Raw genomic sequence first — 26,936 nt, 5'->3', positions numbered from 1 at the left:
ATTATTATTTTCTCCTCAGGTTTTGTGGTGTTGAGGTTCTTTGGTTTGGGTTTTTTGTTTCCACTACAGAAAATGAGTTGTCCCTTTACAAGGCAGCACAGATTCACTTGTTTCTCCCTTCCCTGACTGCTCCTGTGTTTTTCTCCTCCTACCATTTGCAGAAATAAAGGAAACTGCCCAGGCAAATCATCCAAATTGCTGTTGTTTGTGGTGCTGTAGCTGAGGATCCAGGCGTTCTGAGGAGTCTTGTGCTGGGCTTTTCCAGCCCTTTGTGTCTAGTCTTTGTGCTTCAGGACCTATTGTTGGGGTTTGATCAGCGTAATTGCCTTGCGCCATAACCAGGTCTGAGCCTGTGTGTGTTTCTAGCTCTTCTTACGGTGATTTGCTTTGAGTTTGGGGGAAAAGGGGTACTTCCCTGAGAAGCAAGGAGGCAAGGGACCAAGTAAGTGTCATCCTTTGCAGATAGAAGGATGCTCGGGGGTGTTCATGACTTGCATCAAGATGCTGTTGCTTCTGTATCTGGGATGTGCTGTGTCCTGCTGCCTCAGAAATTGGGCAGAAGGAGCTGGTAGCCAAGGTGAGTTAAGAGCAGAAGGAAATACTTGCACCAGAGCAATACCCTTTAGCAACAGCCTGGCAGATGAAGGTTGTGAGCTACATGCAGATGTTTGATGCAGTCCATGGCTCTTACTTGGTGAGAAATGGCAAAGGTGGGGTTTTGGGGGGAGTGTGCTTGTGTATTTCACAACTGGGAGGTGTTTTTTTCCCAGCTGGCTGGAAAAGAGAAAAACAGGAGCATTTTTGTTACATGAGCTATGTAAAACATGGTTGACGGCTCACAAGATGGGAAAGCAGCCTGGGGAAAGAGGCAGACTCCAAAGAAGGCACCAAAGAGCATATGATTTTGTCCCCTGTGCTTAACATTATTATTCATCTGTTCTTGTTAGCTGATCTCTTACAAGTCAGCTCCTGTAGAGCAAAGGGAAGGGCCTTTATTGCCGGAGTAGAAGAGGCAGCTGCCAGAAGATATCCTTCCTCAAGCTCTTGAAGGCCCATTTGTTGATCACAGTAAAGGGGAGTAGCCTGGATGGGTGAACATCCCGGGTGGAAGTGCCCAGGCTGTGGCTGCTGTGCTAGTTCATGTTCAGCACAACACGGATCCTTTCACAGTGGCTGTGACATGCTCTGCTGTGAGTCCTGCCTCATCTTCCAGCAGCCACTCTAATTGCAGGTTATTGCCAGAGGTTTGGGTTTGGAAAATGTGTGTTGACTTTGTCTGCAGATTTAGCCTGTTATCATCCTGAAGTATTTAGCCTGTTATCTTTCTGAAATAACCTCTGTCACTGAAACACGCAAGTAATAATTAACAGGCTTGTCTCTGGAATTTTGCTGTGCGTTGGATCCTGCAAGAATCCTGTTAATGGCAAATATTTTCTACCTGACTGCATTTTTCTAGAGAGAGTATCTTAAAGGTGAAGCAAATACAACTATAAATTTCACCAGTGTAAACCCCCAGCACCCTGAAATCTTGATCCACTTGCAGTAGCATTTCCACTTGCAACACCAACCCAATTTCTCATATAAATATGAAGCCCTTATGTCAGGCTGTGGGTGCCAGATTCACTGTGCACTCAGTTTGTGTCTGGTCCCAATGACTGTTAATAACTGCAAGTGCTTCACGCTCCCAGGTCCCCACCCAGAGCAAGCAGGATGGGACATACATGGATGTACATACATGGACATGTGACAGGGACTTGGGAAGCAGAATGGTGCAGTGGCAAGGAGGACGAAGGAGTGCTCTGGATTTGCGTTGTCACATCAAGGCAGATCTGTGGCATTTTAAAGGCAGACAGTGACAAAGAATCTGTGCTATAAGATTTGAGTGGTGTTAGCTTTCTTTTCTCATTGGAGTGAGTCAGTATTTGTATGTCCTAAGAGTAGTGATGGGAAAACAGTAATATTCCAGATGACAGTACAGCTGTCAGCTCTTCTAGAAGATGGGTCCAAGAAGCACTGTTGTGGTTTAACCCCAGCCAGCAGTGAAGTACCACACGGCTGCTCACTCTGCTCCCCCGCTGGGGTAGGGAGGAGACTTAGAAGAAGGTAAAACATGTAGGTTGAGATAAGAACAGTTTAATAATGGGAACAAAGTAAAATATAATAATGGTAATGAAAAGGAGCACAAGAACGATGAATAAAACCCAAGGAAAAAAGAACCAAGTGATGCACAAAACAGTTGCTCGCCATCTGCTGACCTGAGCAGCCGTTAGTGGCTTAAGTCAACTCCCACCAGTTTCTGTACTGAGCACGACATTCTGTGGTATGGAATATCCCTTTGGATAGCTGGGGTCAAAAGTCCTATCTACTTCTTCCCGACTTCTTGCTCTGCCAGTGAGGAAAGGCACATGGGAAACTGAAAAGTCCTTGACTTGCAGTAGCACTACTGAACAACAACTAGAGCATTGGTTATCAATGCTGTTCTCATACTAAATCCAAAACACAGCATTGTACCAGGTACTAGGAAGAAAATTAACTCTTTCCCAGCCCAAACCAGGACAGACATGGAGAAGTTACTGGACAGAACAACCATGAAACGTAAAGGGCTGTTGCAGATGTCTTGTTAAATGCCTTCTTTCCCAGTTGTTTTGTTCCTGTAGTGTGGAAGTGAGCAGAGCTGAGTGTGGTGCCCCGAGGACTCCTCTCACATAGCCAAACTAACAAGTAGGGATCTCTTAACTCCCTTAATCCATCCCAGCTGTTATTGCTGGCAGTGGCCAGGATTCAAGCCTCAGAAGGTTGTGTACAGCTGTGTGCCCCTCGTCCGTGTCCCATTTTCCTAGACCAGAACCTGCAGTTCAAATCAAGGCTGAGGTGCACTGGGGAAGTCGGTGTGCTGTGGCTCAGCCATGCTCTAAATAAGAAGCCCCAAAGGTGTCATGGTATTTCATTCAGATGGACTCCAGTTCTGCTTGAGACCATCTGTCAGAAACAGGAACTCTGACTTCTTCGAGGCTTTGTCCTTTTCCTCACCTTTCTGTAGCAAATTAGTGACACCCTACTGGTGGCAGGTTTAGGCCTCAGGAGACTTTGATTGTGCTTCAGGGTGTTAAGCAATTTGAAAAATGAAAGCACGGGAGAGCCTGGTGCTGCAGGACTTGGGAGGAGAGGTCCCCACTTCTTCGAGATGGGTGTTTAAGAATTGCTCTTGGGACTGGAACAGATACTGCTTTATTCTCCTAAGATGTTATTTTAGAAAGCATCCTTTTCTCAACAGGAATTTATGAATTTAGTTGAATTCACTCTCATTCCCATCAGTGATACAAGGTGGTGCACCTCCGTATTAACAATATGGTTTTGGGGGTAAAACCCTGGTCCCTTTCAAAGCTTTGGGATTTTTGCTGTGGTCGAGGGTGCCATCTTGCCTTTCCCCTAACTGGCTGAGTATGGCATCATGAAGACATTCTTTGGTGTGTTTTCATCTTGGTTTCTGACTGGATGAACCATTGCTCCCAGAATGTTTTGTACTCGATGTTTTCATCTGGGGAAGCTGAGACATGTTTCTCCTGGAATTGCCAGACTGTTCCCAGAATGGAGCTGTTGCTCACCCTTATTAATTCCATAATTTATTTTTTTTGTTTGTTTGTTTTGCCTGGAAAATCTTGTTAAGATGGAGCTTACCCAGAAGAAGAGATCTATAAAACCTTTAGCCGTCAGCAAATACCCCATGTCTAACCTCTCCAGTCTGGTGACTGGGTGGACCCTGCATGACATGAACTTGATGGCTCAATCCCGTTTCTGGTGTTACTTCAGAAAATTCTTTGTTCCTCATTTGCTCTTCAGTGTTGGCTGTGTCATGTCAGGAAGGAAAAACCACAGTGCCTCCTGGCCAGCATCCCTGCCCTCCCTCCTCAAAAAGCTTGCTGAGGGGCTGGGAGTTCAGCGATGTCCCAATACACAGCTCCATCCTTCCTCCCGCTGATCTCACAGGTACCAGGGCAGTGTGAGGCATAGGGACCCCTTTTGTGTGGCAACATCCTCGGATACACTCACCCTTTGAGTGTTGCATTTCAATATGATGGAGAGATAGTTTTGAAAGCGGCATCTATCTCAACAGTATTACCCACCCAAGTCTTCCAGGGATATAATTAGGAGCAAACATTTGTAAATGACATGCATGCTTGCCAAGCAGACAGCTCTCCAGATGCCAGTATTTTGTTATCTTCTCTCTTGGCAGTTTATCCAGTTTATATTTTCCTCCCTCAGATTGGATGGAGACTTTCTTATATTGCTGCGTTTTTCCTCTAAAGAAAAAAGTACAAAACAACCTCAGTGTCTTTTCTAGAACATAAACAGCACAATTCCAAGCTTCTGAATGTTTCTTTAAAGCTTAGAATGCCAGGGTTTTATTTAGTTGGTTCAGTCGTCATTAGATGAAAATTGGTTTCTCAGAGGCTTCTGTTTGTCCTGAGGCGATGTGATGATGGCAGGAATGAAATGGTAAAATATCAGGCTGTAAAACGAAAAGCCCAAGGATTACATCCTCAGCTAGCTTAAGTCTTTTTACTGTAATTGTAAGTTCATTGATTCAGTCTTCCTAAAGAATTAAATGTCTGGTTTGTCTGAAGGAAAAATTATAGCCCAAACATGCCAGTTGCAAAGGCAATTAAGGTGCTGTTCTGTCAACAGCCTTACCCGAGGCTGGGAAGCCTCCACATCCCAAAAATGCTTTGTATGTTTATGCTTTTCTCATTGTATTTCCATATTTAAAAGGGTATTTGGGATGAGTAAAGTCCTGGAATTTGAGATGTTCTGAGCCATTATGTCTTGGACTTGCAAAATAATTTGTTTCATTTCATGCTCTTTCCCTGTGATTTAAATGTGTCCTTCAATATTTTATGTAAAAATTAAATGAAGATGTACGTTTTCCTGGAAGCTTTTAAAGCTCACTTACAGCTGCTAAAGGCAAGACAAAAGGTTTATGTGGTGTTGTTTCTAACCTAATCATAAATGTTAAAATGTTCCCCATTTGCATCTTTTCAAGTTTGTAGGAACTAAAAGGTTCTTTATCAGGAAAATACAAATGTGCTCTTCTGGGTTTTATGCACTGAACTTTGGCCAGTGTTGCAGGTCAGGAAACCATCTCCACCTACTCATGTGCATCAGGAAACGGCATCTCTCTTCTCGGAGATACTCATAAGTGACCGGGACACTGTCCTGGGCAGCCTGCTCTAGGTGGATACTCAAAAATGCACTCTCTAACTCCCATGTCTGTCTGTTTCACCAGGAATAATGAAACATTCAGCTTTATGCAGATGCTTATTTTGTTGGCTGCAACTTTTTAGGTGGAAAATGGGATCTGGAAAAGGACAGAACTGGCCTCATTAATTAAAAAAGCCTTCAGGACTTGTCCTGTCTAATAAAGAGCCTCTATGCTGTATAGAGCACATTGAGGTCTGATTTTTGCATAGAGACAGCACTTTCTGGTCTGATACTGTCAATAAATAATCAAAATAGGGGGTTGACTTTATAAACATTCAGTCCTGTGATGGTGAGGAAAAAACTAAATCTCGTTTAGCAATGATCCAGCCATGGGCTGGACTTTAGGCTGCAACTTGAGAGCTTTACTGCTGCTTCAGCTTTACTACAGGTACAAGCACTTGTGGGACTGATGAGGAACATGCGTGCAGGGCTTTGCTCTCCCTTGGTCACCAGGATAGCCATGTAGAGTTGCAAAGAGTTTGTGCAGAGCTCATCTTGCTGTAGTTCTTGTGCATGACCACTGTTGTCTGTTTTCTCCTGCCTTCAGGTAAGCATCATGTAAGACTTTGACATCTAATTTTCCTCCCTGAATGGAGATGTGAATGTGGTACCTCCTCCTCTTTCACTCACTGACTCTGCTCACAATGGAAGTTCTCAGAAGTGATGTCTAGAAGCTGTTTTCACATTTGGGCATGGGATCTAACTGGTAAAACAGCTAATGTCAGGACTATAAGAGGAAAAACTCAAATTTAATCCAAACATTTCAAATGTAATACAAAGATTGCATTTCTCATCCCTGGTCTTAATGGGCTTTCTCTATTCCTAAAGGCATGATGAATCTCTGGTGTATAGCAGTATCTATCTATGGATATGGGTGGATTGAGGGGCTTGAGGGGCCTTGTACCTCCCCTTGCATAAAGCAACATCACCCCCTTGGCATAGCTGGAATGATGATGATTTACGGCTGAGAATCTGGGTTGCATTTTAACATTTAAATAGAGTGAACAGCATAGGTTCTAAGGGGGATGGTGTGCTTGGAAGAGACAAGGACACCATGTGAAGCTACTTCTGCAGACATTCTGAAATCTGCAAAGAATTAAAACCCCCTCTAATGACCATAATGGCTGCACTGTGAATACTTAAACAGTAAAACAGGAAAAAAGCAACATTGGCAAACCCCAGCATTATTAGAAACAGGCCCTTGTCCCTGCCTTTGGAGAGTTAAGATAGATTTCCTTAGGTTTTCCACTAACTTTACTTTGCCTGTTAGACCCTGATTGAATCAAGTAATTAATGTGATGGATGGTGTGAGGGTGGAGTTAAAAGGTGACTCATGATTTTCTCTTGGAAGTGGTCTGTGTGTTGAGCACTAGTGGAGAGGTTACCAGAGATAGAAGTGAGCCGGAATGATTTCAGTGTCCCTGATGGGGTTTAGAGTTCCAGCTGGCTGGGATGGTTTTCCTGGTACATCATAAAGAAATTAAACCCCACAGAAGGGGAGCAGTGCTGGAACTGGAGTGGTTCTTCAGCACTTAGAGGTGGAGCACTGTGCTCTAAGACTAGCTGGAATTTGATGTCTAATCAAGTTCATGTTTGAGTTACCAGCACCTCTCAAACTTGTCTTGCTAGGAGACAAGCAGACTGTTTCTCACAACAGAAGACCTTGAGAGGTTTCAGTCATCTCAGATGGTGAGAGGCTTCAAGTCCTCAAGTCCTTACAGCAATTCCTAAATGTTCATAGAAAATCTCCATCTTTAAAGGAAATTTTATGGTGCTTTGAACAGGCAAAAATTTTGAACACCAGAATTCTTACTGATTCCTTTTGAAATGAGTTGATAACAGAATGTGGGTAAGAAAAGCAAATGTGAGAACATAATGATAAGAGGCAGCACTAGAAAAGAGGATACTTGGTTGAAGCATGAACTAAAGTGAATTCATGGATACAGTGGCAGTACTGGCCATCATTTGGCATCATTGGCTGCGGAGATGGCATATTAGTCACATGCTTACCCTTCAGCACCTAATATGGTTCCTTACATTTCAAAAGCTTCCTGTTTTTTTTAACCTAATAGAAGGAAAAGGGCTTATCCAAAAATGTGTTATTTCAGTCCTGTAACAATCTATCCTAGGCAAAATCAGAGCTAGCCTACATGGATGGCACAGGATGTGCTTGACTGCCTGGCAGGTAGGAGAACCGCACCTTTGCTGAAGTGCCTCACTTTGGAAATGACTGTTGTGAGTGTTTCAGTTTCATCATTCAAAACTGAAGCAACTTATCTCATGATAACTTTATTGCTAGATGGCCATCTTTCCAAGATGAGGTCTTAAGAGATGTTTTAGAAGCTGCTGTTTATTTTTAAGATATGTAAATATATTTCTAGTAGTAGTTGTGAATTTATGAGAGACGATCCCCTGATGTGGCTGATCATAAAAATGCTTCTAGCATTCAGATGTAAAACAAATGCTGCTGTGTCATTTCTAATGCAACATTTTTAGTAGCTCAGAATCTGAACTCTTAGGCAAGCAGTGAGATTCCTCGAAATGGGAAGGTGGTTGGTTGTTCAGACTGTCAACCAGGTATGTTTTGGGTTCTCTCTCTGCACTGGTCAGTCTGTTTTGTTCCTCAGCAATATTTTCTGTATTGCTGCCTTTGGGGGCAATTTGCAACACTGGTGACCTTTCTGACCACTCTGATGGATGCTGGTGTTCATCCTCACTGCATAACTTGGCTGACCTGACGCCTGCTGGCACCTAGGCAGCACTAGATGTTGGTGTCACTGTCCTGCCCGCAGCTCACACCCAGTCTGGACGGTGAATGGAAGGCGTGGGCTATACCAGAAGGTCAAGGAGTAGGCTGATGGGGAAGGCTTTTTTCTAGAGCTTGTAGAAGGATCTGATGAACTTCTGATGGTGTGAAATGCTATGGTTCTCTCAAGGTATTGGGCATATCTCTGTGTCTGAGATAAATGCCATAATTAGTAGATACTGGAATCTAGGCTGAAACCAAATCCTGCTGGAAAAGGGATGGGAAAAGGAGAAACTTGTTGCTAGAGAGGTTTATGCTCTTTAATGCTTAGATTGATGGTTTAGATTTAAGCTTTTTAACCTCTTAAGTTTGTGTATTGCCTTTGGACAAGGAGGAAATACCTCCTTTCAAGCAAAACAAATCAGCTTAATTTGAATTTTCATTCCAGACGGTGTTTCTTAGATGACCTGTGTTCATTTTTGCCACACAATGCCCAATATAATACAAAAAAATACCCCAAAAAAGCCCCAAAGGGTGACTCTGCTGAAATATACCTAGTACTTTTTTGTAAACAGCTCATAAAAGGCTGTAAACACCTCATAAAAGGCAATGATAAGGAATTCAGTCTGCGTCAGTTTTCAGCCCCTTGAGACACAGCTTAAGGTCAGACTGGACAAGCCTAGAAAGGTCATGGCCACTGAGCCAAACTGATGCTCATTATCAGGCAAAGCAAATAGCTGCCTCCACAGCCAGATACAGACCTGGGAATTGTTTATTGCACCCTGGTCCAGTGCTGAATATTTCAGTGTTGTGGAAAACTGTGTGTGACGTTTTCCACCCTCCTTTTCTTACTGTTTTTTTTTCCCCATCTTGGGAATCTAGCTCAAGAACTTGACTGAAAAACATGTTTTGAGGAAGCAGTAAAAAACCTAAACTATAGCTAAACAGTGGGTGGCCTTTTAATCTATTGAACCGTGAGTGGATTTACAGCCTGTGTCTGACCTCAGCCACATTAGTGTGTGCCTGGAACTGATGTCGCTCTAAACTGATTGTCTTTGAACTTGGGCATCCCTCTGTTACATGCATTTAATGCAGAGATGTTTGCACTGCTTTGGTAGGTTGTTCTTTGCAGAAATAGGCTGGTTTGTATCACCTCTTTCTCAAATGAAGTGTACACTTGGGTTTTCTTGAAAATGCCCTCAGTTTCTTTCCATTGGAGAAAAAAGCCCAACTGTTCTGAGGTCCCTGGCTGCTGGCAGCCTATGTGGAGCAGTTACAAGTTGCTAAGTAGCACTCCCAAATTAAGAGTTATGGCACATGTACAGGCTAACTGCAGAGCTCACATGCAATGAGTCTGACTTGTCTGGGGGCCCTTCCCCATATGCTGTGTATCCTCTTGTAGCCATACACATTCTAATCTCTAAGAATGGTTCTGAACTCGTTTATGACTTTTAAACAAATTGCTAATGTCCTTATCACTGCTGGTGGGCAGCTCATCCAACAAAAGCTCTTTTGATGTCTGTGTTTATGGTAGTAAGTGTTGAATATTGTCCACCTTCAGGTAATATATCTACTGTATCTACCTGTTTTTATGGAGCTTCACCATCTCGAAATCACAGCAAATTCTTTTAGAAGCATTTTACAAGAAACCTTTGGTTTATGGCCCAAAACTGGTGCCTTTTCTGATGGGAAGAAATTGAAATACACTATTTTAGCCAATTAAAATGATGCTTTGATTAATTTTTTTTCCTCCCAAAATTTTGTTGCACAGCTTTGGAATAGCAGAAAATGAAGAGGTTGGAATTGCTAACGAGTGAGACATGGAGGAGATAAGATATTCCAGAGAAGGTTGCAACATCAACCAGCCAAAGTGATCTCAGGCTGCTCAGTGTCTGTGTTTGCTAAGCCAGCAGTAGTGTTTGAGAGATTTTAACTTCATATCACCAATTAATACTATTTCAGATAAAATAACCTCTAAAATAGGTATATTCTAGGTTTTAACCTGCGCTGCTTTGGATGCAGTTCCTCTAACTCGCTGTGCCTGCTTTTGTGATATGTATTACTGGGTTTATTTGATCAAAGACACGAAGAATAACATTTTGTGCAGCAGCTGGTTAAAAGCCTGTTCTGAACTATTACCTTGGTTTGTGTGATCAGCAGAGAGAGAGGCCTCTCTCCAGTGTTACCAGACCGTGAGAGGTGGCTGGTGACGTCTGTAAATTGCCTCTTGGAAGAACCTGTGTTGTGGTTCCAGGGGAGGTTGGACACCTAACTGAGAGAGCATGACTGTTTCCCGGGGTGAATCCAGTCCTAAGAATAGCATCTCTGATTGCTGCTCATGAAGAAAAGTAACACAAATTGTAGTACTGAATTTAGAGGAGGGAGCAGGTACCAGAGAAAAGGAAGGAGGCAAAGGCTGTTGTTTGAAAGTGGAGTGAGAAAAAAAATGTTCTTAAACAAGGCAGCTTTTCTCTGAAAACAAAGTGTTATGAATGTACTGCAGTTCTATAGGATGTTGATCTAAAGCATCACAAGCTACGAGAGTGTAAGAGATGTCTGATAATACTTCTAAGAGGGTCCTGGGAGAACAGGAAGCTTTCCATTGTATTCTTGAGTGATTTCTGGGGTGAAGTGGCAGAGAACTTTAAGAGCTTGAGTAAACACTTTGTTATTGAGGTTCAGGAAAAGGTCAGCCCCATGCACATCATTTGTACCCTTTCCAGCAACTGTCAGCATTCTGGATGGGAGCAGCTCCAGCGCTCCAAGGGTCAGGTGGAATCTAGACGCAGCCAAGATACACACCACATTGCCCAATGTTTGGGGTTCTTTTCTTCCAAAACGTTAATTCAGATTCTCCCCAAATATACGTGTCCCATAGGCAGGGCAAGGCTGCCACCCATGGCCTTCACTGAGTATTAGTCACCACCAGCCCCAAACTGAAAAAGGGGGAAAAAAGAGCACTACAAAAATGTCTGTGATGCATTTGGTTTTGTAACAGGGCCTATTGGAGAGGGAGGAGGGGGAAGAAGCGTTTCTCAATCCCCAAATAACTGAGGGGGTTTTTACCCAAGGCTAGAGCAAACTGGCATACCCTTCCCTTCCATCTGTACAGTTGGGTTTCTTTTTTAAGCAGTATTGGGCATTATCTTCCTCTTGGGAAGGGATGTTGCTAGATAGTGGGCATGAACTTTACAGAGGAATTACACATCCTGATCCTGAGGTGTACAGACAGAAACCTGAGGGCAAAGTCTTCCTTTTGTTCATCTATGTGACATTACAAGATCAAGCCAATCCTGGTCTCAGAAAGGGCTGCTTCAGACAGGGTCAAACCTGACTCCAGTTGGTGGAGGTTTCCTTGGGACCTGCCCTCTGAGGAGTTAGAGCTATACCACAGGGCAGGATTGTAATGTAAAACGTCTCTTTTTTCACTCCATAGGCAGTTTTTGTCAGGCATAACAAGGTTGCAAAAGGCAGTTGGACTCAGTTATTTTTCTTCTTAGGGCTAACTGCAGTTGCCTTGGCAAAGAGCCTGATCTGGAGAGGGCTTCTATAAACATGCCAGCACAGCTGGGATTTATTATAGGATAGACAATCTCTTCTACTTCTTCAGCTACACAACCTCAGTAAGTGCTGTGCTTGCTGCTTTCCACTGGGGAGGTTGGTTCATAGGCAGCTGTAGCCAAAGCTGAATTTTTGCATCCATATTCAGGAAGAATTGCCTTTCCCCTTCCCTGCACTGACCTCACCCTCTACAGGAGTTGACATGAGGATGGGAGAAGAAAATGGAAAGAATTCTCAGCTCTCACATAATTCAAACTGCTTTAAAAATCAAGGGGATGATGTACTGGGCTTAAGTTGATCAGTCTGAACAAGTCAAGGACAGTGCTTGTCTCTAGGTTTTGTGTGCAAGCAAAGGTAGATTATTTTTTATGTTAGGGCTGGGTTCTTTAAAGGGTGCTGAAGAAAGTAAGCTCTAAATGCTACTGAATCCTATGAAAATCTCGGTTGCAGACATCATTATTGCTTTGTTTCTTCCCTTTCCCTGAATCTCTGTTTTTCTGCCTGAGCCAGCTGACACGCACTAACCATTAAACCTTTTCTCAGTCATCAGAAATGTCTCAGCGTTTCACAGTGCAGCTTCAGTTTCTATCTGTGAAGATACACAGGTAATTAATTAACCCTTTGGATGTCTTTCTCCCTGTTATAACCAATAGAGCATAACTTTTAGTTCATGGAAATTGATAATATTTATGCCAAGAGAACATACAAACCATTCCGTAGCTCCAGTGAAATGGGTGTTTGTTGTCTGCCATGGTTCACATTGTTTTGAAACTTCCTAAGAAAGAGATGTTGTAGCAAAAGCCAAGTTGCCATCTTTCATCTCTGTACTTCAGTCCAAACATTTTGTATCCCAGTGAAATTCCTGACTGCAGTTTGTCAGACCTGAGCAGATGACTGTTAGTCTAATGGCGTAGATTGCATTATAAAAACGGATTGTGTCACCAATACATACCAGCTTGATTTACCAGCTTGATTTCCTTCCAGCATGTGATGGGATGGATCTTGTGACTTAGAGAGGAGCAGTAGATCTGATATAGTTTGACTTTCATAAGAGTGGCAATATCTGGTATGTCTCTCCACAGCATGAAAAATCATTCATTCAAACTTCTGTAACAGGGATGCAGAGCTGGTGAAATAAATGACTTGGAGCACTCTCAGGCTGGCATTGTATCGATGGAGCCCTACAGAAATCTCCCTTAGTCTTCTGTTCTTCAGTATTTTCATTACTACTTGGATGAGGGGCTAAAAAAGCATGTATGGGAATTCTGAAGGACTGAGATACGGTTGCAAGCCAGTTTGCAGGGTGGAGAATTCAAACTTATCTTGATGTCTTGAGAAAATAGTGTGGAATAAATAGGATGGAATTCAGCATCACTTCATCAATGCAACCAAGTTCAGTGCTTTGGTATTAAGTGACTTCATGGCACAGTTAGGGAGAAAGAATGACTGGGCAGCAAGTCTGTAGAACAGGATCAAAGGCTGGGTCACAGTCTGAATGCAAGTTATATGTGTGAAGTTCAAGTGAAAAAAGACAGGAAAACGGGACCCCAGCTTCACTATATTAGAGCTTTGAGCTCTGCTCAGCACTGCTGAAGCCTCATTTGGAGCATAGTGTCTGGATTTGGGCACCGCACTTCACCAGTGATACAAAATACGAAGAACCAGTTACTAAGACTAGAAGAGAGAGAATTGTTACAGGCTTTTAGATTATAAAAAGCCTGTAGAAAGGTAGCTGTAGAAAGGAAAAGTAACTGTTCTCTCCATTCACAGAAGTCTTGGGTTTGTAGAGCAGCCCATCAATGCTGATCAGTGGAGGAAGCATGTGAACTTTCCCCCATGCACTGTGTTAAATGGAGGTTAAAGAAGCTTCAGTCACAAGTAGGTTTGGGATAACCAGTTTGGACACTGGGCAACTGTTAGGACTGACTGCCTGTCAAGGTCTCTCCCACTGTTGTTTTCTGTGATCCCACATTAACTGAGCTTCTCATCTCCAGACTGCTCAGTGTTCTCCCAACCTAGCATTAACCAGTTCATTTACTCCATTATGAAGAGAAACCGATTTAAATCAGAAAAAGGGGTTTGTGAGCCACTTTATTTCTCACAGCATCGTCGTTGAGTAACACTGAATGTCACATCTTTAAAGCCTATGCAGAGTAGCAAGGATAGGAGGCGACACAAATAGACTTCTGTCATGCAAATGGCAGTCTGGTATGAAAAGAAGAGCATCAAGGTTTTCAGCAGAACTCTGAGCCCCTGCATCCTCTTACCTCACTTTCAGACTATATAGCCTAATTATAGTTCTGCAGATGGTGTTTATTTCATTATGCACTTGCAGAAAGGGGGAACTGGGGAGAGCTCTCTCTTGGATGCTGGAATGCTCCCTGTGGGCATAAATAATAAGACAAATGCTTTTATTAGTGGTGGCGTATCAGAAATAGTGTGGCTATTATACATTAATGATGTATCGTAACTCAGTAACCTCCTTTAAACTTTTTCTTGGAAGTGTGAAGCTATTTCTTTTTTTTATAGCACAGATGATGCAGGCTGATCCTGAGCAAAGGGATAAGGGCTAAACCACTATATTTGCCAAGGAAGCACTTCAGTGTCCAAGTGCTTGGGTGCTTAGGTTGCAAGGGAGAGAAGGCATCACATCTCCTGAAGCTCTTGGGCCACATCTCATGTCAGTCTCTTCTTGTAATTCCACTGATGGCTTGGTCCTTCAGCTGTCCAAATTATCACTGCTGGGAACATTATTGGAAAAGTTGGGGGGGGGGGGGTTTGGTTGGGGGTTTTTTACATGCTTGGGACAACCAGAAGTGCTTCAAGATCCTCCCAAGGACTGCAGAAAACTGTATTTAAATAGCACATTTCCAGCTGTAGTGGGGGGATTGCAGTTTAGCTGATGCCATCTCAAAAGTTTTCCTTAGAATTTACTATTCTGCATAAATGGTCAAAAGCAGAAAGCCCGAGAGAGCAGACAACTGAAATCAGCCAGAGCTTGTACCTGAGTGGTGGTGTGCATCTCATCTGGGCCACACAGTGACAGCCGTCACAGAAGCTGTTATAGTGGCTGTAATTAATGACAAGAGAAAAAGAGTTAATGTCATTTTCTTACTCAGGTGTTTAGTCTCAGCAGTCCAGGGCTTCTAGGCAGCTTAATAAGAAAGGGTTTATCAAGCAGGATCCTGAAGAATTTAGTGGCTGTGGTGGAATCAGGGAGGTGCTGTTCCTAAGCTCTGCTGTTCCGTGTTTGCTTTGGACCCCAGTGATCAGCAAATGTTAATCTCATCCATAAGCTTTGGCAGCTGACACGTGTTGCTCTCTGTTTTTTCTCTGAGGACTGTGTGAGATGCAAGACATGCTTCAATTAAAAAATACCAGTTTAATGTGTTTTTTTTTTAGCAAAGCAACCCAAATAAGAGCAGATATTTGTAATACACGGTAGTGCTTAATGTCTTTTGAAAGTTTTGGCTTCCTGTAGTGACAGAGAAGTTTGGACAATTTTAATTCTGAAGGCTCCTTTTATCCCATGTTTATTATGCTAAGAAAATACCATTTTGAAAGGAAAAACAAACTGAAAATGTTGCTGCCAGAGATGCATGGAAATGGGATCTGAAACTTGAGTCTATCCGAGCTGGGTTTGGAATGTGTGCTTACCACCATGAAGGCCAAGCAATTAACTGATGTCAACCCTGCAACAGGCAACCGAGTTGACTTACATCAGCTGAAGTGCCTAGCCTGGAGCTTCTGCTGCTGTTCTGTATCAGAGCATCCAGGCAGATGAAATGAATCTGTCCATGATGCAGATGGGTATCGGGTACATGGTCAGTTTTCCTCATAGGCACCATTTTGTTATTCAGAATTCTGTTAAAGTCCGTTAATAGGCTCTGAAATGTCTCTCAGTGAAGAGGTGTAAGAAACGCTGGCAGAAGAACAGTGTCATGTAATGATCAGTTACTTGTTTCCCAAGAGGCATTTAAAATTTCTACCAATTGTTATTTAATGAGAAATGCCTCAAGCCAAAAATACCATTTTCTTACAGCAAACAGCAGCAGCACCATGCATTTATACACCATGAGCTGACTTCAAGCTGCCATCTGCTAAGGTAGCCCAGGAAAACAGGCTTTTCTCTCACTGAGGTGCTGCTTTTCTCTGAGACTTAAGTTCAGCTGGCACTGATTTGTCACAGTCCCATCAAAGGGAAGGCTGAGAAGTTTTGACATGCCTGGTGTGTGGCCAGCCTTGGATTGCAGTCTTGGTGTTTTGGGATTATCATCTATAATTATCAAAGGGCAGTGAGGATCCGTGAGGTAAGGAGCACAGCTCCTTACTCTGCTACTGATAACCAACTGGAAAGACTGCAGTGAATTTGCAGTCTCCTGCCATTTTGAGGGGAGAGGGTGTTACTTATTCTGCATTTCTAATGCCTGGATATAAGATAATTTCCTTTCCACGGTGTTGGAATTTAGAGTTATACTGTGAAAGAGCAGAATTTCTTACTGCTCTCTGTTCCCCCATCCTCTCAAACCAGTCAGGGAAGACAATGATTCACACAAGAGTCATGAGCAATCACTGGGTTGAAACCAGTAGCTTCCATACCAATACTGGGGCAGGCAGATTACCTGTTTTCTGAAGGGTTGCTTGGGAAGCTCTCTCTGCGACTGTGAGGCCACAGATGTTCAGCAGAACACTGTCTACCAAGGATTTCTTGGTAATGAACACAGAACTGCTGCAAAATGTACCCCTGTGGCTTTCCCATGTTCAGTGATACTTAGAGGTGCTCCTTCCACTGCCTTGATCTGCAGGCTATAAAGACACAGCAAGGGGCAAGCTAGTGAGGAACAGGGAGACATCACAGGAAGAGATGACTGTGCTTTGGTGAGAATCTGCATGTGAATAGAGACGGAGCCAGGAAAGCAATGGGAGGGGAGGAAGGAGTGGTTCTAATAAGAGCCAGAGAAATAAGCAAGACAAGACCCAGAGAATAAGAGGCATAATTCACAGACATGTATTCGCTGCTGCCTTTGGTGCTGGGTGGGATGCAATAACTCATGCTGGTGGTGGAAGAGGGTTTCCAGTATGTCAGCCAAGGGAGTGGCAGAGAAGGAAGAGGAGCTTAGAGTTCTGGAGTCAGTAGCATCGTTTCCTGCTGCTTTTCTTGATGTTTTTTTTTCTGCTCAGAGCCTTTCCCTGTCATGCTTCCTCCTTCTCCTTTAATTTACTTTTAGTTCATTAACTGTGCCAATGCCAAATAAGTCTTCCAAATGTTGAATTAATTCCAGTCCTCAAAGATCACCCTCAGCGGAGGGCAAAACCAGGAACACTGATAAAATAAGAGGCAAATCCTGGTGTTTAGATAAAGCAACACAGTCTAGTTATAGAAACTTAATCCTGCGTACCACAGCTTTCAAATACAGTCAGTGTCAGAGAGCTGTGGAGTTTCCTGGTACAGAAACTCCACTCTTCAGTGGGAATGTGATGCGCACCAAGTGTGGAGAGGAATAGCTGGAAGGATGCTGTGATCATTTCTGGAGTGGAGTCTCCAGTAACTGCTGTTTTGCTTTGTTAGGACCTCTGTGAAGACCCGCACCTCTTTGTGAATGGAATCAGCTCCCATGATTTACACCAAGGCACCCTGGGGAACTGCTGGTTTGTGGCTGCATGCTCCTGCTTGGCTCTGAGGAGGAACCTCTGGCAGCAGGTAGATGATCAGTGTGCTTGGTACATGAAAACTAACAAACCCTGTTGTTTCCCTACCTGTCAGCCACTGTTTTTCTCTTTAGAACCATTGTGCCTCTAATGAGTGTGAATTTTGGTGACTTCACATTCGCTTTCTTCAGAAGTTGCTTTTTCATCCTGTGAGACTTCCACAGTCCCACTGAGCACCAAAGAAAAGATATAACAAAGCCACAGTTAATAGTGTAATAGGTTCTGTCTTTCCCTGCAGAGCAATTTGAATGTGACTTTCCTAAATGATTCTTTGAAATAGGACTATAGTTGACGTTGTACCAAGTTCAGCCTCTTTTTGCACTTCATCTATTTGAGATCGACTACTCGTAAAGCTGAATACCAGCATAGCGCATGCCCCAGGGCAGTCTGCCCTCTCGACAAATCCTAACATGGTGCATTTGGTGAACTTTCCTTTCCGTGGTTCCTCAGGTGATTCCAGATTTTAACGAACAAGAATGGGACCCAAAAAACCCAGAGAAATATGCTGGGATTTTCCGTTTCCGTTTCTGGTGCTTTGGAGAATGGACAGAGGTGGTGGTTGATGATCTGCTGCCAACGATGGATGGGAAGTTGATCTACTGCCATTCCAATGTGAAAAATGAATTCTGGAGTGCACTGTTGGAGAAGGCTTATGCAAAGTATGAACTAATTCATTGTCATTTTAGTCCTCAGTGCTGTCCCTTCTACCCATCTGTTTTTCTTTCAACTGTCATATTTTCCATAGGTTTTAGGTTTACTACTAGAAGAGAACCTAAACATGATTGAAAACTCCTTTAATCTGCATGGAGGAGGGGAATCGTAAGAGTGCAATGTACCTTTCCTTCAGCAGCCCAAAACCTCAAGGATCATTCGACTTCTTTCCTAGAAACCCAGCAAATGGTTATGTGCAAGCTGATGTTTTGTTCTGTGGTGAAACACAAATGTATTTCCTACATTCAAGCTGAATTACAACAGCCACTTGGTAACTGAGAATGTTCTGTGTTGCCTCCAGGCTGGCTGGATCTTATGAAGCCCTGGATGGAGGCAGTGCTGCAGATGCAATTGTGGATTTCACTGGAGCAGTGGCAGAATCTATTGATTTGGTACAGGGCAAATATGGCGAGATTATTTCTGAGCAGATGAAGCTGTTTGAAGACTTGCTGAAAGTGCATAAAAGAGGCGGGTTGATCAGCTGCTACATTGCGGTACGTATAGACAGGTGGATTTGAGGAGTTAATTTCAGTTTAAAAAATCCAGAAAAAATACCATTATTACTATATTGAGTGTGTCATTCATTTGTATGCTTTGGAAAAGCTTCCTATGGAAGAAACTAGCAAGTGGCAGTGCTGTACAGCTCCACGAGCCACTAAATACAATCACAAAACCACAAAGCCGTTTGTGCTGCCACTTTACTGTGGATCTGAAATAATATTCTTTCTGAGTGGTCACAGTTGGGTATTGACCCGAGGTTAATCCACCCAGAATGCCCTCGTTTAGAGGCCAGATGGCAGCGCTCATTTTCTCTGTTTCTTAGGGAAATCTGTTTAGAGAAAACAGTTCTGCTGGCACTGCACTGCTGAGACTTCCTGACTTTGGTTGTGAAGGTGCAGTTGTCTCGTCAGTGTACAGCTGAGTTGAGCTGAGAGGCTGAGCTCCCTTGGTTATTTAGGTAGTGCTGTTTGTTAATAATGGATGGCAAACCAGACTTCACGTGAATCACGTTGTGAACGTTGTTTCTGGGATGGTAGGTTGCTCCCAGATGCTAAGGCAGTTGTTTCTTAACATGTATCTCCTGAAGAGATAGGCCAAATACAGGGAGCTGTATTTAGAAAACAATTAAACAGACAGTTGTAATGCTTTCACTTCTTCCTAGCATTATATTTCTTCCTGTCAAGTTAAACACAGATGCTTCTAAACATTGTTTACACAGAGGCTGTTCCTATTGGTTTGGCTTGACTTGTCTGCATTTATCACTTTTTGATAGATGTATTATACACACAACGAAGCTTGCTAGGTATAGAATATTTAATACTCAAGTGGCTTCATTGCTGACTTACAAACATGTCATCATTTTCCTTGCATTATAAAATAGCCCTGAGGTCCACCATTTAGAGATCTGAACAGACAGTAGATGTTTAAATATCTCATTGAAATAAATAAATGCCTTCAGAATGAGGTGGGAAGGGCAGCCTAGCAGTAAGAAAAGCCAAGCCTGGGGGATAACAAAAGCTGCAGGAGAGGTTACAGACTCCCATGCTGTCAGGGACTATTGTTTGCTTTTAGTTGTGAAAAATGCAAGTGAAAGTGTTACATTGGAGAAAGCTCAAACCCATTGGAAATGTCAGCCAGTCTCGGTGTAACACATAAACTGATTCTTTAGGAGGTGCTGTTGGTGAAAGGCAAAGAGGTGTTGGCGAGAGTCTCACGGTTGCCAGACCATCTGTCAGTTCCAATTTGATAGAAATGGCTCTTTTCTGTCTTTTCCCCTCCCTGATGTCTTATCTTTGGGAACTGAACACTTGTATCAGTGCAACACCTGCGTTAGGAGAAGGACCATGTCTGTTTAGACCACAGGAATTCTGCAGTGGGTAAAAGTATCTGAGAAAGCACTGTGTGCATGTCATACCTTGAATAAGTCCAACTCTCTCCACCAGAGCAAAGGCTTGATCATTTTGCTCTTTAACTAGCTTACTTTAAGTTTACATGCAAGGATCTGCTCTAAATCTAATATTCCTTCCTTGTTGCCAAGGGAATAAGTGTCTATAGGCCCATTGGGCTATAGACCAACATAGGTGAGAGAGACTGGATGTGGCTCAATGCAAAGATGTCCATGCTGGCTCTATTTGGATTGTTTCTTTTCAGAAAAAAGAGTTATAGCGCTGATACAGCTTTACTTTCTCCACTGTTCTGTCTGGTATGTGTTGCTCAGAAGCAACAAAGCACTGGCTTTGTAAAGGGCCAGTCATTCAAAGCAGCTCCAGCATCTTTTCATGGTACTGCTGTTTTGGTTTTAGATGTACTGCTGAGATTTTGATCTGGATGCATTAAATGAAATTGTTGTAGCCACCAGCCCGGTCTTTAACTCTCAGAGGCCAGGAGGAGACAGAATGGCTGTAGCAGGCAGCATTCTCCTGTGCTCTGGACTTGCCAGGCAGTGTCATGCAAAAGACTAGTGGGCCACTAGTTTTGAGCCCCAGTGCTGTTGTCTTCCTGCACAGTCAAAACACTTGGGAAGAGAACATACAGCTCTGTGAAAGAAAACAAACCTTCCCCATCCTGCCCCTTTGAGCATGTGTCTGTCAGGTCCCTCAATGATATGAGTTCTTTTTAATTGTCATTCTTGGTGCTAAAGGCTTCCTCTGGCAGTGCCAGTGAAGTGGAGACAGAGATGGGTCTTGTCATCGGCCATGCTTACTCAGTGACTGCAATTCGGAAGCTGCGCCTTGGAGAGAGGCTCATATTCTCTTTTAAGGCAGAAAAGCTGTTTATGATCAGGCTGAGGAATCCCTGGGGGAAAAGAGAGTGGAGTGGCGCATGGAGTGACAGGTAAGTGCTGCAAAAGGAATGAAACTGTGATTATGATCACTGGTTAGGTGCATGGCTAAACACTGTTAGGACACAAAGTCAGTCTGCAGTACTTAGGAGTGATGGCTGAACTATTGTGCCATCGGTTTGCATTCTCTGAGCAAATGAAGACATCCTGGAAGAACCAGGAGGTTATGGCTTCCTGGACCTTTGTTTACTGTATAGATACATCACTGCTCTGGCACACTGGGCCACAAGTACAAAAACAGTCTATGATTAAGTGATGAGTCAAGAACATGAGGTTTGTTCCCAGCTTCAACACTGATTTTGTCTGTGACTCAGTTTCTCATCTGCAATTGCTAGCTGCTGGGGATGGTATCAGCCTCTTATTCTTGGATAATTTAAGTGACTGGTGAAAAATGCTGTAAAATTGCCACATTTGTGATGCCTGGAATTATTTTCTAATGAATTTTAATGTGGGCATTGAGCTCAGCAGGCACCTCTAGAGAGACAGAAATGATGGCTGGAGGGGATGTATTCCATCACTGGCAATTTACACATGAAAAAACATTTAACTGGGATGTTACAATTCAACACTGTGCTTACCAGCCACTGTTAGCATTTAATAATGCAGTGTTCTTAACAACAGGATGGTAAGTACTTACCTTTTATACTTTAGCTAGCAAAAATCGATTACTTTCAAAGAGTTTGGTCCAGGTGTATGTGAAGAATGTGCAGAACTACTGTGTCTTCTTTAACCTGTGGTTCTTCACTAGCTCTTGTCTTGCACAGCCACCACTCCTGTCAGTGGAAGCACTGAGGACTCTGAGGCTGGCCCCTGGTTTTTGGCCTAACAGAATTAAATTGAGAATTTCCAAATAGGTGAAGAAAATGTCTGTTATGGCAAGCAGCTTCCCTTCCCTCCTGCCAACCACCTTCAGCTTTATCCTCCAAGTACTTCTGGAAAGGGAGAGAGGAATTGTGGCTCTGTTTGTCTAATGTAGCACATTAGGGAAGGGGATCACGCTGTCTTCCATCATATTGTCTGATTTAAAGATCAGACTGCTTGCATTTAGGATCCTGTGCTCCCTGTAGTCAGTGGAAAGAGGCAGATGCCTTCAGAGCATGTAAGCTATATGTTAATGCAGGCAATGAGGTGTCCATGCAGTGTAGTCACACTGGAAACTGGACACTAGGCTCCTGCTGCAGCAATTTCTTCTCAAAGGCTCTCTGGGGAAATGTTAGACCTCAGGTCTCTTTTATTTAAAGAGCTATAAGGCAAAGAGAATTCTCTGGTCTAAGTGAGGTGTTCAATAAGCTCTTGAGGAAGGAAACTAGGTTTCTTTTGAAGGGCCTCTGGGGAATGGATTCAATCTCATACAGCCTTCCAAACCAGCTGGTTTAGTGTCCTAAGGGAGGGTGTGACAAAGGAAATCAACAAAGATCTGCTCTAGTTGTGACAATTTCCCATTCATCTCTTTCTTTTGTAGCAGCTTTCAAATCAGTTTATGTTTTCAAACTCCTCCTGTAAAAGCCAATCACTTCTTCCTGAATATCATCTGTCCTTTCAGTACTCTGATGTTACCTTTATAAGGGACTATCAGAGAATTTTCCTTGCAGTTTTATTTCCAGGAGGCAGTACTTAACTGAAGTCATTAATCATCCTTGCTGTTACTTTATTCCTCTTTTCCTTTTAGTTCCGAGGAGTGGAAGAAAGTCAGCAATTCAGAACGTAAGAGCTTGGGACTCACTCTTGAGAATGATGGAGAGTTCTGGTGAGTGGGAACCATGTGAAGGGTTTGCAGATACTGGCTGCACTGAGTAATTGCCATTAATTCTGCCATTAAACAACTTCAAAACCAGCTGCCCCCCATGGATAAGATTATCCAGTCCTGGCACAAGGTCTGTTTCTTTTAAACCCTCGAGGGATGACAGAAGAACAGAAGAGATGGATTAAAAGCCAGTAGAACCCAATTAGTAGTTCTTGGTAACTGTAAGTTTCAAACACCCTCAAAATCTATTCATCCCAGAAAGCAACCGTATCCTGGGCCACATCAAAAGGAGCATGACCAGCAGGTCAAAGGTGATCCTGCCCCTCTGCTCTGCTCTTGTGAGACCTCACTTGGAACATTGTGTGCAGTTCTGGTGTCCTCAGCATAAAAAGGACATGGAACTGTTGGAACAAGTCCAGAGGAGGCCACGAGGATGATCAGGGGCTGGAGCACCTCCTGTATGAAGACAGGCTGAGAAAGTTGGGGCTGTTCAGCCTGGAAAAGAGAAGGCTGCATGGGACCTCATAGCAGCTTCCAGTATCTGAAGGGGGCCTATAGGGATGCTAGAGAGGGAACTCTTCATTAGGGACTGTAGTGACAGGACAAGGGGTAACGGGTTAAAACTTAAACAGGGGAAGTTTAGATTGGATATAAGGAGGAAATTCTTTCCTGTGAGGGTGGTGAGGCACTGGAATGGGTTGCCCAGGGAGGTTGTGAATGCTCCATCCCTGGCGGTGTTCAAAGTCAGGTCGGACAGAGCCTTGGGTGACATGGTTTAGTGTGAGGTGTCCCTGCCCATGGCAGGGGGGTTGGAACTGGATGATCTTAAGGTCCTTTCCAACCCTAACTATTCTATGATTCTATCTGTATTTAGGACATTCAGTCAGAATCCAAAACTACACGTGTTGGTTTACATGATTGAGTACCAAATATTGAACACAGTGTCAATCCTGTTTCCTAACTACTGTGCTTATCTGTAGGATTTCTAGGTCAACCATCACTGAGGTATCTATAAATACAATTACAGCCAAAGAATTTTTGTATCTGTTGGTGTTTTCCAGCATGGGCACAAGTGTTCATTCTCTATAGATCTCTAGAATTCTAATATGACTCAGTTTAAAGCTTAGATATGCTGAGTCCATCCAGCAGCAACTTCAGTAGGTCATTAATATTGCACAAGTGTGTGTTGGGAAGGCCCAGTATGAAAAGTCTTCTGTTTGCTTGGCTTTGTCAGAGCTGGCAACTGGAAGGGTTTGGTTCTGGGACATTAATAAGCCAGGGCATGGTGTTATTTCAGAGGTATGAAGCTGTTAGAGGAGGTGAACGTTTCTAACTGCTCTGCAAGCCAGTCTGTCACTTCAGCAGGCACAGGTTATAGCATTGAGATGGTGCTAGATAAAAGCAGTATCCAGAGTACAGAGTTTGAGTCCTGCTCAGAGACAGTTGTAGCAATAAGGACCAAGGTGTGAATAGTCCTTTGGTTGCAGATAATCTTTTATCTTTGCAATATGCATGTTAACAAGTTCAGCCTGGTAGATGCAACCTGTCCTTTAATAGGTGTAGGTGCTGCAACAAATCCGGAGCTGACCAAACCACGCTAAGGTGGTATTGCTCTAAGTTAAGCTCTAAGATAGTGTGATTGTGGCTTCACAAGTATTTCCGCATGGAGAGCTTTCCAGTGATTCAGCTGGACAGCTGAGCAATGCCTCCTCTTAAATTACTGGAAGATTTCATGTGTAATTTTGGCTCTTTGCTTGAGTATCACTGTTTATTTTTAAGCAAACCATTACTTCCCTGGTGTCCCATGGCACAGGATGACGTTTGAGGACTGGTGTAAGAATTTCACTGATGTGGACATCTGCCGGATTGTGAATACCTCCTACTTCAGCATCCACAAGACCTGGGAGAAGAAGATGATGCATGGTGCTTGGGCAAAGAACTCAGAACCCCTGCTAAATCGCTCTGGTGGATGCTTTGATAACAAAGAGACCTTCCTTCAGAATCCCCAGGTGGGAATCCCTGTGTTTTGTGAGGTATTGAAGTGTATCCATTTTAGCCAGAGCTTCTGAAATACCCACCCTGCTTGGGAGCTGGCAGTGATGACTTGACAGAAGTCTCACTGCCTGGGGCTGTCCTCTGGGAGTTTGTTGCTTCACTGCTTGATTGAGTGATTTCTGTGAAACCTCTCAGAGGAGCTGAAATACTGGTTTGGGACTGATCATGTTTGGGGCTGATGAGTCAGACACACCAGGATTAGTGAAGTCCTGTGTGGACTTCCTTCAGTTTCCCAGTTGGGAAGTTCCCAGAAAGGTAGCAAGTCTGACTTTTCTAATGACAACTTCGTTCATTTAACATCCTTAAACAGCCTAAGGACTTGGGCCCCTGTATGTAGATAGTATCCCTTTGTATTTATCTAAGATTCTGAAAGTATGAAGTCTCTTCCCCAAGCTCACAGTCTCCTCAGCATTACAGACATTTCCTTGTCTCGTCCTACCTGGCAAGTTTCAAGGAATTCAGTTAATCTGTTCATCCATTCTCACTCCATTTCTCACCCTCCTGCCCTTCTGTGTTGTACATTTTCATCCCAGTGAATGCAATTTCAGGTATCAAACTGCCAGTACTGCCACTGAGATTTGAGCACTTTCTGCTTTAGTTATTACTTTGAAAATTGACCTTCCTGTCCTTCTGTAATTCACCACATACTTTAGATCAACTGAAGATGTTCTTGTGTCTGCTTCTCTTCAATTGTATGGGAGGTTTCTGTCTGCACCCTCAGTTTCCATAGCAGGATACAGGAGAAGTGCAGCCTTTGCTGTTCAGACTAGGAGTGAATCTCAAACTCCCAGCTCATCCTGTCATACAGCTGTAGATGGAGAAGCAGTTCTTCACTGCTCTGTCTTCCATCGGTGCCTCTTCTCCAGAGGATGATTTTAGTCAGATATTTCCCTATATGATTCTGGACATATTCCAAGTGCTTGTCTGGGTCTCATTTGTAAGTGTTTAGCTGCCACAGAGAACAAAATATACATGTTACAGTTGAGTGCAATGCCTGGTGCAATGGAAGCTCTTTTTTTTCCCAGTGTTATCTCTAGGCTAGTTGATTAAAAGGCTCTTAATAGCAGTGCTGGAACACATTTATGTTAGCTTAGGGCTGTAATAAATTACTGCAGCACACACTGCCATAATCTAGAGATGATCTCTGTCTGTGCTCCCCGAGTGAAATACCTCCTGTGAAGTTTTTCTGTACAGAGCAATATTGCGACACTTCCAGTTCCTTTAGATAAAGGAATTTCAGTATAAATGTATTCCTACAACCACCCCCTAATTTCCAGTGTGTTACCCATTCGGATAGCTGAAATGTCATCAGATCAAAAATCATCAGAGTTGCATAGTTCTCTCCAGACCAAGAGAGCTCTCATGCACTTTCACAGTTCCCCTTTCACACCTCCATTTGCCCTGTCACACTTCAGGCTATCTGACAAGGTAACACTGCCTATGGTTGAACAGGGAGGAGAATTAAAACATGCCTTATTAGGTGTTCCTGCATGTTTGTATCTCGCTTTTTAGATTCTGCAGAGGCTCTTTACATCCCCTAGGACTCTCTTCAGGGTCCTGTGCTTTCCCTGCTGCGATGTTTATACAGCATACAAATAAGAGTACAAAGAAGCCTTGAATTTATACCAAAACCAGAACAGCAAACAGTAGTCCTGTAGGAGGCCAATCTGGAACATAAATATTGCGAGCAACAGATGAAGCCCAGGGGCTTGGTAAAGTATTGATTCTCTTTCCAATACTGCTGTGCTTCAGCCAGCTCTGCTAGATTGGTGTTCCCTCCATGTGGGTGCAACACTGCCTGAGACAGAGAGGGTCAGGGATGAGGAATGGGATGGTGCCTTGTTCTGCAGAGCTCAGACCACAGGGGGATGTGAAGTCATTACAGGGTATCATTCCACAGCAGTAACCAAGGCAATCTCAGTATCTACCTCAGAACAAAGCACAATGGGGATTTGCTTTTTAGCAGCTCTTGGAGGAGAAGGGAGGGGGGAGTTGAACCAGGAATGATATTCCTCTGAGTGCTGTCAGGGAATTCTGGCTGAAATCAGAACATGTGGTGCACGTAATACCCAGCTGTGCAGAGCTGCAGCTTTATGCTTTTATTTGCTTGCTTCACATTTAAAGGTCTTTGGAGGATGGGAGAATACGGCATCTGTCTGGACTTGGAGTAAATAGTGTCCTCTTCCACTGGTTCTGACAACTCAGATTTGCCCTCTGAATGCATGAAAGAAAATTTACAGGAGTCCCTAATAGTGAACAGACTTGAGTGTTTAATTCTTTGTCATATAAAGAAATACCTATCTGACCTT

At 43.3% G+C, this 26,936-nt stretch overlaps 1 protein-coding gene across 1 annotated transcript in view; it reads left to right on the top strand.

The window, feature by feature from the left end:
- The window catches only part of CAPN6 (calpain 6), a 48,586-nt gene that overhangs the window by 10,337 nt on the left and 11,313 nt on the right, over positions 1-26,936 (top strand). The window contains exons 3-8 of the mRNA XM_062640178.1: positions 17,136-17,267; positions 17,726-17,934; positions 18,288-18,480; positions 20,628-20,821; positions 22,498-22,575; positions 24,386-24,581. Coding sequence (XP_062496162.1) covers positions 17,136-17,267; positions 17,726-17,934; positions 18,288-18,480; positions 20,628-20,821; positions 22,498-22,575; positions 24,386-24,581 — 1,002 coding nt within the window. The remainder of the gene's footprint in view (positions 1-17,135; positions 17,268-17,725; positions 17,935-18,287; positions 18,481-20,627; positions 20,822-22,497; positions 22,576-24,385; positions 24,582-26,936) is intronic.

The sequence above is a fragment of the Pezoporus occidentalis genome, unplaced genomic scaffold (assembly GCF_034315485.1).
Source record: "Pezoporus occidentalis ecotype Australia unplaced genomic scaffold, CSIRO_AGI_Poc_V1 ctg63, whole genome shotgun sequence".
Classification (NCBI taxonomy): domain Eukaryota; kingdom Metazoa; phylum Chordata; class Aves; order Psittaciformes; family Psittacidae; genus Pezoporus; species Pezoporus occidentalis.
Note: the sequence above shows the minus strand (reverse complement) of the source record. Positions and strands in the feature narration are given on the sequence as shown.